At 39.3% G+C, this 12,292-nt stretch overlaps 1 protein-coding gene across 2 annotated transcripts in view; it reads right to left on the reverse strand.

Moving 5' to 3' along the window:
• loxl2b (lysyl oxidase-like 2b) overlaps window positions 1-12,292 on the reverse strand; it is a 49,342-nt gene that overhangs the window by 16,154 nt on the left and 20,896 nt on the right. For both annotated transcript variants that reach the window (XM_054774661.1, XM_054774660.1), the window contains exons 4-5: window positions 7,324-7,535; window positions 1,000-1,216 (exon numbers count right to left, since the gene is read on the reverse strand). In XM_054774661.1, coding sequence (XP_054630636.1) covers window positions 1,000-1,216; window positions 7,324-7,535 — 429 coding nt within the window. The remainder of the gene's footprint in view (window positions 1-999; window positions 1,217-7,323; window positions 7,536-12,292) is intronic.

Consider the following 12,292-nt stretch of genomic DNA (forward strand, 5'->3'; position numbering starts at 1 on the left):
CATTTTCTTAAAAAAGGAGAATTAAAAAAAACTATTTCTTGCAAGCAAAATAAATATATATCCTTATACAGAATAAAATAATGTTTGAGCGTTGTCTCAGTCGTCTCTCTTCTTTTGCGCCATGCACTGTTCATATTTCGGTAACATGATTGTGCTCCAAGTGTTGAAAAAGGTTAGATGTGTTACCTTTGGACACAGAAACTGTTTTTCTGCAGTGTTTGCACTTCACTACTTTTTGGTCGACATCATCCCCTTCAAAGCCAAAGTGTATCCAACAAGCTGGGGAACAAGCTGCTCGCTTTGTACTGTCGACTCCGTAGACTTTACAAATGGTTTGATTTTTCCTCCACGTTTCTGTGTAGTGTAGCAGTCAGACTGGACGGGATAGTGTCACGTGTCACGGGATAGTTCTTCTGTCTGTGTTCTGGGAGCCTTGACGCTTTGCGTTCCCTGGCGGCCGGTGTTGTAACTACAGTAGAAAAAACTAGATTAGAAGCTCTAAATGTCGGTTTTGGTTACATTTCAATTAACCGCCCAGCCCAATGTCAACATATATGGACTGATTTTTCATAGAAATGACCCCTTTCGGTCTCAAATTTAAGTAGATAAAAGCAGTCGACCATGCATGTCGATGTTGCACTTTTTAGTAATAAGAAATACACTTAATGAGTTTGACACATACGGATTGTAGATCTAAGCGGGACTGACTCACACAAGTTTCTTCGGCTATAGTGACGTGTTTTGAGAATGATCTCACAGCTGTCCTCATGTACATAGTTACTGTATGTTCATGTTTTTCATGTTCATGACCAGCCAACCACAGGACAACTGTGACTAGTGCATTGACCAGGCACTGAGCCCAGACCAGCTGTGTCAAAAGCAGCTATATGAACCAATGGCCACAAAGCTGAAACACATCCAAGGACCAAAATCGACAGCAGGAAATGTAAATTTGTAACCAACAGAGACAGACGCTGGATGCATCCAGTGAGAATGTACCTCTTGTCTGAAGGCCTTCCTGAATCCAATGGCAGAGGATGGGGCAAAGGCTCTGCCAGGGACACAGCTCACCACCACTGGCAACCCGCCCTCACAGGTCCCATTGGACTTCAACGATTCAACCTGTCCCAGTTTGCAGCTGGACAAATGGGCCTCTGTGCCAGTGCAGTTTACAGAGTACTCCCAGTATGTGGGCTTTCTCCTGCGGGCAAACATCCTGCACAGATGGAGAGATCAAGAAGAATGAGGTGAAGCAATATTATCATAACTCAACCAAAGCATGTGTCACAGGTTAAGGAATACACCATTATTTGTTGCAGATTTGCATAACAGATCAGTTTTTTTTTAATGATCAGTCATCGTTGCAAAAATAAACATTCATATGAACTATAGCACGCAGGCGTTAGGCTTTAACAAAATGATTCACTCTACCAAGTACAGTCCAACCTCGGTTAGTGTACCCCTGGTTAGTGTGTTTTTCAGTTTACAATTTTCTGGTCAACAATGTATGGCAACATTTTACATTTCCCGGTGCTCATACAACAACAGGGGTGACCAAACCTTTCCCAGTAACGGCTGCACTTTGATATTTTACATTTTGTAAACCAACCCATGGAGATATGCTAACAAGTTATATACTGTATATATTTAAAGAAAAAACAGCCTACATCTCATTTGTGTACGATGACCCTTTTCTCCACTGCTCGTTTTCCATTTACCGGTATGTCGATTACAAATATTTCAACTTTATTTAAGTTTCTGTAATTTTTACTTTATTCCCATAATATTTTGACTTTGTTTTTGTAATGACAATTTTTCCCCAACTTAATTTTCCAAAAATTGCAACATTATTTATTTATTTTTTGTTTCTAATATTACTACCTGAAACTGTTTAATATTTCAACTTTGTTTCAAAAATATTTGTTTTCTCATAGTATTATGACTTTAAACTCTTAAAACAATTATTTTCTTGTAATATTATGACTGTAATATTGTAATATTATGACTTTATTCTACTATTTCATGGAAGAAGGTAGGGTAGACGGGAGGGGCGCAAACACATGAACTAACTTGTGGGAAAAAATGTGACAGTCATGCCTCGCCACATCGCACAATTCCACGGCTTAACTCTATCGCGGTTTTTCAAACTATATTAAATAATAAATCATTACTGTTTCCTGGCCTACTATTAATAAAAAATATGCATATTTAAGCAAATTGTACATACTTTTGGCATAAATTAAGAAATTGCTTGATCGCTTTTAACACAATTCAACACTAACCCTCTGGTTCCTTACCTTTCTAATTTTGTAATTAGGATATTGTGATTGTTTCAAAAGCTTTTGTCAGATCCATAAATACTGCAGCTGTGCACTTTCCGCGGTCTATAGCGTTGGTAATTTCCTCAGTAATTTCGATCAGTGCCATGGAAGTTGAAATGTTAGCTCTGTACCCGTATTGGCTGTCTGTGAGAAATTTATTCTTATTAATAAATTTCTCCTACCTGTTGTTGAAGAGCTTTTCAATAATTTGGGAAAATTGTGGTAATAACAAAACCGGGCGATAATTTGTAAATTGATGTTTGTTTCCGTTTTGGAAAATTGGAACTACTTTAGCTGTATTCATTTTGTTTGGAAATTTGCAGGTCTGAAATGATAAGTTACTGATGTACATCTGCAATCTGGTTGATTACCATTTTTATCCTTTTAATATCGATTCCATTACAATGTGTGATTGTACTGTTTTACTTTTCAGTACTAAAGTGCTTCATGTCACTTTGAGTTGATTGTTTTTTTAATTTGAAATCTCCAGCTCATTTTGTCATCTATTATTTTGCCACAATTTGTTTTCATGCACACTGTCAATGTCTACTCCGTCTGTTTGTATTTGTTTTTGAATGTCTTCTCTGCAATTGCCAAATGTCATCATTTTGTTTTTGTTGAAGTTCAAGTGAGCCTGTTTTTTAAATTGCTCATTTCCACTGTGGCTGTTTTCATTAGCGCCTGTGTGTTCTCCTCTGAACAAACATGCTAGAACTTTTTTCTGGCCTTTCAGATGTTATTGATATAAAAGATAAACAGTTTTGGTCCCAGTATTGACCCCTGGAGTATGCCACAAACTATATCCAAGCATGGGGATGCACATCTCAGCTTCAGAAATTGCATCAGAGCAGACATATTCCAGATGTATAGGGATTGTAAGAGAACAGCCCTTTTAAATGACAGCCTTGAAAGACACCACGCATTTCTTGAGGAGTCAAAGTGGGAGCGTTGATGACACGTCGATGGAAAGTTGAAGAGTCGCCATGCTGTGCTGAAGCAAAGGAAAAATCCAGCCTCTGCACACACAAAATTGCTAACTTGTGTGCATAATTTTATAGTGGACTATGATTAACCTGTAGATGTTTGGCTTACGAATGCAATACCTTGAACATCGGTAGTCCTTCACACACTAATAAACAGGTTGGGTTGGTTTTGAATGTTCAGGAAGTCACAAAGCTTAATGCATCCATTGATGGCAAAAGAGAAAAATCACATTTTTTACAATGTACTAACCACAATAACCAAAAGTTACCAAAATGTAATAAACAAAAGTAAAGGAATTTGGAGGTCTTTTTTACTGACAGAGGTTGGTGTCACTCATCACTCACTCTTTGGTAGCATAAAAATAATTTCCCTCGGTTTTTGCACACTGTATTGTACAATATTGCACGTAATAAACTAGCGCATTTGCCTGTATGCTATCATTCCACGGAATCGAGCATCCAAACAAAGCACTCCCGCGTTGCTGACTCACTGTCCGTGCATTTTTTTTGAGTGTGACTTCCAAATAACCCGACATGGGGCCAAAGAAATTTGAGAGTGACAGTATCCAGACAAAGAAGGTGAGAAACATTAATGAATTAAAAACATCATCGCAAAGTACGATAATGGCGTCTAGCCAGGATGTACCGGAAGTCGATATGAACTGTAAGTGCCATACTGGGGAAGAAAGAAGAAATCAAAGAAGCTAATGTTGCAAGAGGGGTAAAGATGATAATGAAACAGAGATCACAAGTTATTAAAGGTGTTGAGAAGTTATTGTTGGTGTGGGCCCAACAATAACTTGGTGAGGAGTCCTCCTCTCCGCTCCTCACCGTCTTCGACAACAAGACTCTTCCATAAATCAAAAGTAATGTTAAATATTCATTTATCCATTTAATTCATGATTTATAATTATTATTTTAAAATATTTTTGGGTGTCTGGAACAGATTCATTGGCTTAACACTATTTCCTATGGCAAAAATAGCTTTGGTTTTTTGTACGTTTAGATTTTCAGCCCTCAGTCTTTTGGGTAGAAGTATGGTACATCTTGACCTGACTAAGGTCAGAAGAGAAAAGCAAGCTGCGAATCAGTTGAGGTCAGGTGCCGAAGTTTTGCTGGCCATTCACGTCTGCGTACTTCCAAACTCCTTGGAGTGAAAAACTGCAATCCAAGACAGCCATCAGGAACATCCAAGAGGCCGCAGAGAGGGCCTTGAGGTGGCTCTGGATCCTTAGGGAGGACCCGTGGACTTGGGCTGGGGACTGATCACAACCAGCTCGATTTCATTGGTGAGAATGTATGAAGATTAAAGACCCGAAACATCCTATGACCCCAGGTTCTTCACTGACGTGTCCAAGTAGCACCAGTCGGTGTATAAAAACACGATTTACCCTGGTATTTTGAAATACACTCATGCGTTTCCACCAAAAGCTACCTGTGCAAAAAGGTTCCCCTAGCGGCCGGAAAATGTTCCAGGCGGCCACTAGGATCTTTTTTAATACAGTCCAAGAACTTTTGTGGGGCATCTGCATTGGGGCATTCTGAAGAACACTGATTAATGGAACACACTTGCAGTGTTTCTACTCATCCGTCATGTTTCCGTACAAAAAGTGGACAAACACTTTTTAAGCTATTTATGACTATATTCAGCCATGACGTTGAGGCAGCGACTCAAAACAACTGAGTCTGTGGAAGAATGCTCTGGCTTAGCGAAATGTTTTGGCCTTCTTTGTCCCTGCTGCATCTAACCTTGGCAGCAATGGTGCATTGGAAGTGGCCTTGCTTGTGCAATTCAACAATCTTGCCATGTTCAAAGACAAAAAGGCCATCAGGAGGTCATGACTTTGTGAATATCTGACAGAAAATGACTCATTACTCCGTTCCAGTCTGACTCAAACCAAAACAAACTCTAAGCAAAGCAAATTTCCCAATAGAAAATAATGTAAAATCCAATTAATTTGTTCCAGACACTGAAAAACATTAACACAAAACACATTTTATAAAAACACATTTTATAGAAAAAAATTACATGCACAAAATAATGCAAACATAATTACACATGACAAAAAAATGGACAACAGAACATTTAACATTACTTTTACCTGGTTTTGCAAGAAGGGAGGGGGAAGAGAGGAGGTTACTTGGACAACAACAGCAATTTGTTCACCAAAAACACATAGTAGGCCTACTGATGTCAAATTTGACATATGTAAAATCCATAAAAGTACCGCAAACACACCGCAACCTATGTGCAAACAATGCGGTCGTTGCGTATGAAAGCATGCCTCTTGCATGTCTCATTCACATAAATGGGTTAACTTTTCCACCACCTCTTGGAGCAAGTCAGGGGAAATTCTCCAGTATGTCCCAAACAGGAATTAATGAAGCTAAAGGTAAAGCCTGCTGTTGTGTGGCGTCACGCGGGATGCAGCGGGACACAGCAGGACCAAATAACGCCATGACCGCTTCATGGATGTGGGAAGTGGTGGTGACAATGCATATCCATGCGGGAACAATGTGCGTCGCGCATACTATTGTCCCGCATTAGACATAAACAGTACTTGACAAGCTCTAAATGAGTCCTGTTGCACTAATAATGGCCGCCGCAGCCCACAATGCATTGCACCATCACGTGCAAGTGTCACGTTGATGTCATCTTGGCTGCGGAATCCAAGATGGCAGCGTAAACAAACCAGACACCATTTTGAACACAAACCAATCGTGCGAATGCAAACCAAGGCAAAATTGGATGTTAACCAAAGAACGCGCTAACCGGGGCGGATGTTAACCGAGTTACCGCTGTAGTTCAAAAGAAAACGCATATTTTTTAAATGTGTTTTGGCATTTTGTCCACATGCAAACTCATGTGCTTTTAGTGAACTCCGGCCAGACTCAGGATTCTGCATTTGTGTGTGGATGGGTAAAATAGCGCTTTTTGGTTTTGTGTCATAAAAACTGTGCAATATTAACTCATGTTTTTAAACTGACTATGAAGTTATTGACTTAACGAGTGTTTCATTTCATGCTGCGGTACAGGTACATGCACCTTATAACATTCACGGTTAAAAAATCACTCTTGATGATTCTTGGGACCCCTGTAAGCGGCTTATTTTAACGATAGTGTACGTGTCATTGTACATCTAAGATGTCACTATATTGATGAACATAGGCGTTACAATGCGTCACCAAGTCTGCTATGGTAGCTTTTTGAGGCTCCTTATTTGCCAAATGCAAATGACAGCCAGTGAATGTGTCTTTATGTGGACAGACATTTTTTTGAAACTCCGCTTGTACGTATGGAGGGTTTTTTTTGTGGGGGAAATGTGCGTTTTTGAAAATATTGTTGCGTTCGTGTGAATATGGCCTGAGTTTAAATTCAGTTTACAGTAAATTGCCATTTCTCTATTTTTTATCTCTTGTTCCTGTTTTTTCTTTTTCCATTGTCATGCTCTACTTACAATGTGATTAAATCCCACCTGCACAAAATGCTAACTTTTTTTTCCCGGCCTCAATAAAAGAATATTCAAGCAATAGTCATTTCCTAAAAGTAGGCTATGGCAAAACATATCAGCAGTACTTCAGTGAAATGTTAATTTAGAAACGGCAACATTTTTTGGCTTTTGCACAATGCTTGAATTGAAAGTTGGTCTATGAACATTAAGTTCTACGGTCAAACCTCAGTTTTCAAACGCCCCAGTTAGTGCAGCAACAATTTACTTTCTTAGTTGATTAATGTGAAGCTTGAGTAATTGGATTGGCTCTAGACGGACCAAATCAGTATGGACCAAACATAAACAGTTAGTGGTTTGGTCCGCAACAAATCAAAAAAGAGGCAAAAATGTCCATCACTGTTTTCCAAAGTCTCAGCTGATGTGTGTGAATATCTTGTTTTGCCTAAAAGACCAAGATAATATGTCCGCTTTCATGGATGACTAAGGAAATTAAAATATATTCACATTTCAGAGGATATTGGCATTAATCGATTAATCAGACAGTGTATTGTGTGTAGGAATACCTACTTGTAGACTCTGGCATTGAATTTCCTCTCCCAAGGGAAGCCAAACATGCCGCAGATGACTCTGCTGTTAAATTGACTCCACTCTGCATTACAGATCTGCTTCCATTTACCGCCATCCTTCACCTCCACATAGCCCTCTGTCACAGGGATCCGTTTGCGTAGTGACGACAAAATGGCTCGAATGCGCACATCCTCAACTTGGATATCAAGGTTCTGCAGGGGATACAATGACGAACAGGAAAGAACAACAACAGATTTATATGATGTTTATTTCCATGCTACACATCTAACCTCTTGTGTTACGCAACAATGAAATATCCCATTTCCTCTTGCACCTTGGCTATGACCTGCCTCGTATTGTGCTGCTTGTAAATCCTCACTCATCAATCTTTTTTTTTGCCTTTAAAAGCTCAGACACTGAATAATTTTGAAGGAAAATTATTACAACACAGACCGATGTGTCAGTAAATCAAACACCAGAGAACAAAAGTGTGGGTACCTATTGGGTTGTAAAGCCAACTCTGAATATGCCTTATTAATTCAAAATAAATAATGAATAAATGTGATTAATGTGTAAAAAAATATTCCAAACCAAAACTGAGTGATGGACAGCACCAATTTAAGAGTGATACACTTATTTTCAAAGCCAGTTTTGGTGTTAATCTTTCATAATTGTGTCCATACAGAAACACGATGGGGCAAACTGTAAAACCCTTTTCCAACAACTTTCCAGGAACTTTTTATTCCAAGAAGTTTTTGACCTCGATGAAAACTTATAAGTGTGTGGCTTGCATTTCAAAATTTCTGCCCTTTTTTTTAATTTATTTTGCCCATCATCCACAATCCTTATGTGAAACATGAGCACATGTCTTTCCCTTTTCCGTGTGTTCTGAAGAAAGAATAACAATTACCATCGAGGAGCTAAAAATGCACGTCATAAGACACACTTATTTCGACTATAAAGCCTCCAACAACGTTTTATGGTTTTATATACATGCTGTGACCATGCAATAACAGGTACATTCATGATAACATGCAATACTTACAGTATTTTGCCATATTTTAATTATTTTAAACATTACCGGAACTTATTTTCTGGGGGCATTGATTTCAGATCTAACGCTACGTCCGCCAACAACAGCAGCGTGTCAAGCGCATGTCTGCTTGTTACTACTAATCATGGCAGTCTTTGTGAGATCCACCGCTGCCGCTGACTACTTTTGTACAAATGAGGATCCAGACCCTTATCTTTCTGCGCCTGAATACACGGAGGATGAGCCTGCAAGAAGAGGGAGTGAAACTTCGTAGCAGATGGGGGGCAAGTCACTACTAACTTGGTGGTGTAAATATGGAGCTTCCTTAGCCATGCCGACAGAAATGGAGTGTTTCTGCTGCACTGAGTGGCATACAGTGTTACCATCAATGGAAAGGCTTTGTGTGTATGGCGAGGAGGACATTGTTCCAAGAGTTTGCATCACAACGAACGAACAATTGTTAGTGCGAACAAAACCCTGCAGGGATAGAAACTTTTTTCCACCTACCCAAAAAAAACTGGAAGAGACACCCCAGACCAGCTGGACCAGACGGACAACTATCCATCGAGTAAGTCACCATGATATTGATTGTGATACATGGAGCACATAGAACATGATATCACAACACAGTCCATCTAGCCGTGTATAAACAAAACATGGAATGCGGGCTAATACTTTACAGATAATTTGGTAGTCTATCCGTAGTTGTTCAGATGTTTGTTCTTGTTTCCTAGTCAGTACAGATTGATGTCCTATCGCTTTGTTTTGGAGTGGGCCCGTTACCTCTCAGTAGTGGCGTTAGGCGCTGTGTCACAAAAATAGTTCTTTGTGTTAGATGCTACAATAACAATGGCGCTGTACCTTGGTTTACATACAATTCACTTCAATAAATAGAACATTGTTGCCGTTTTCTGTTTTTTTTTTCTGTTTTAGATCCTCATAGGTGTGAAATAGGTATGCCCCGTTACGTGCAATGTTAGCTCCCACATGCTAGCTGTTTTTTTAGCTGTTTTTCTCTCTTTGGAGAGAAAAACAAACATGTGTGGTCACGTTTCACATAAGGATTGTGGATGATGGGCAAAATTTTTTAAAAAGTGCAGTTTTCCATCCATCCATCTATCCATCCATCTTCTTCTTATCTTATCTGAGGTCGGGTCGCGGGGGCAACAGCCTAAGCAGGGAAGTCCAGACTTCTGAGATCCTGCCCCAAGTGGAGGACTTTAAGTACCTTGGGGGTTTTTCCCCATCATCCACAATTCTTATGTGAGACAAGACCACACAGCTTTCCCCTTTCTTACTAGCACGAGGCAGCTAACAATTCACATAGTGGGATTTAACTAGTTTACCTATAAAAAAACATCCAAAAACCTCCAACAGCATGTTATTGTTTTATATACACGCTGTAAATGTAGTAAAGGCACATTCATGATAACATATACTACTTACAGTATTTTGGTCATTTTCAGCATTCCCGGAACTTCTTTCGTGGGCCCATTGATTTCACAGAGCGCATAGCAAGTACCGCTACTTAATAACCAAAATATGTGACTCCCATAATGTGCATTGTTAGCTGCCTCGTGCTAGCAGTTTCACTATCTAGAACGCATACACATATGGGTTACAGGGTAAGGCACCAAATGGCCTTACAGCAAGCCATCCCTCTCTTCTGGCGCCGTTTGACAGTGAAGGCTAAGGAGTAATAATCTATTAGGTTTAAAAATTGAATTCTGACCATAACTCTGATAACAACACTAAAGAGCAGACAGCGTATAGATAGCAAGATAGCAAGATAGCAAGGTCCTGCATATCCATTTTCAAGTCAAACAAAAAAAGCCATGGACTATGATTTTGGAGGTTTTTAACCTTTTGCCGTTGCCCATAGATCAAAGCTACATTCTCCCGCTACATGAAAGAGAAAACTTAGGCGGAGAAGTTCAAACTGGATGATGGAAATACACTGGTTTTGTTCAAGATGTGTACAGTATATTAGACATTAACTAATGCAGGGGTGTCCACTGAAGGCAGAGCTGAAGGCAGAAAAATTGAGAATTGAGAATGGGAGACTTCTGAGATACATTTTGTACATTAAAGATGGTAAAACCAAAAATGGAACCTCGGCAAAACGACAGGATCTACAGGAAATGCAAAGCATCAATTTCAACGTCTTTCAGTTTTGTGTTAATAGGTGACAAAGCACGTTAGTGTTATATCTAATACATCTCATTACAGTAATCCCTCATTTGACCATGATGAGTGAATTTCCAAGAAGTAGGATTCCTTATTTATAAATGTTTCAGAGCATAGAAAACCTGTTTACCACCTTCTAAATACAGTTTTTAACATTATTAGAGCCCTATACACTCCCCTATAGTCACCTTTACAATCGCATTACCAGATATAGCAGACACACATTTAAGGCATAAATAACACTTCTGCTCGTGTGTGTTGCTATAAAAGTGTTCTGGTGCTAGGGAAGCTGAGTGGGGGCGGACAGGAAGTGACTTCGGAGTTTTAGCTTGGCATGTGCCTGTGTTAGGAATTATTCTGCTTGTTATGGGACAATTCAAATCTGCAATAAAAGTCTGTTGTTCCGGCGATCATGTCTGGTGCTTGTGTGTCTCACCGAACATTATAGTAACATTACTGACATCTAGTGACCAGTGAACACTTTACATCATCTTACAATGCATTTTCTGAATGCCAAACATTTGTATTTAACTTCATTAACCATTTATGCTTAAAAATGCTTCATTTATGCAAAAAATACAAACAATTTGCTTAAATATGCAATTTTTGACGAATAACAGGCCGAATTCAACCACAAAACAGCATGATTTATTAATTAATACATTTTTGAAAATATATTATATTTTTGAAAATATATTCGTGAAAGAGTGAAGCCGCAAAATTCGAAGTGTGAAGTGGCGAGAGATTACTGGATTCATGAATTTAATGAAATTACATTTTTACAAACTGACAAAGGGGTAACAAAAAGAGGCTGCATCCCGAAAACGGCCCCTGGTTGCACTTTGGACACCCCTGAACTAACAAGATGCGATTTTCCCAATTTGGTATTTAGAAATTATAAATATGATAACAAACAATATCAGGAGATTGAGAAATACAAATCACAAGTATATCTGGCTGCTATTTCCTGCCAGAGGTTACCACCTTTGTCAGGCTCAACAGTGCAGAAAATATAAAGCGGTGCACAGAGAGTACGTGGTGATCACGGCCTTGTGCCTGTATTCAGTAAACACATCATACAGTACATAACTCCACGCCAGACATTTGCTTGCCGTAAAGGACATCCTGGCTTAACATTGAAGTGAAAAGGACAAAACAAAGGGAACTCAACCACAGCCAAGAAGAAGTAAACAATATCACTGCCAAACACCACACTGTCTGCACACAAGGGAATGCATAGAAAAGTCTGGAAAAACAAACAAAACTATTATCACCTTTGCACTTACCCTTTGGCTAGCCAGTGTGTTAGCTTTCTCTCTTCCCTCATCCATTTAATTCATCTTAATTTCTTTCCTATCTGGGTATCAAATGCTTCTCACGTGGATTCACACTTAAAAAAGAGCCATTTAGCTGCCGAAAAAAATAAGATTACAAACATGTGTGTCTTGTTTCAGCCCTCTCCGGGGAGTGATGCCTTTCCTGTTTCTTGGTTTGGGGGAAACTAGCACAGATGGAAAAGCCATTGAGGGCTGACATGTAAAGCATGAAGGGGCCCTCGATCTTTTGCAACACAAGGTAGCTTTGAATGTTTTTGAATTGTACAAACACTTAAATAACTCAGTCATGTAATCTGTAGACTCACATGTTCTTGGAGTGAGGCTTTTTCTCTGGATTGAGAGGGACACTTCTTATATAATACACTGCAGCTAGCATGTAACAGCATAAGATACGATTAACCGTGTGATAAAC

This window comes from Dunckerocampus dactyliophorus, chromosome 4, assembly GCF_027744805.1.
Source record: "Dunckerocampus dactyliophorus isolate RoL2022-P2 chromosome 4, RoL_Ddac_1.1, whole genome shotgun sequence".
NCBI lineage: Eukaryota > Metazoa > Chordata > Actinopteri > Syngnathiformes > Syngnathidae > Dunckerocampus > Dunckerocampus dactyliophorus.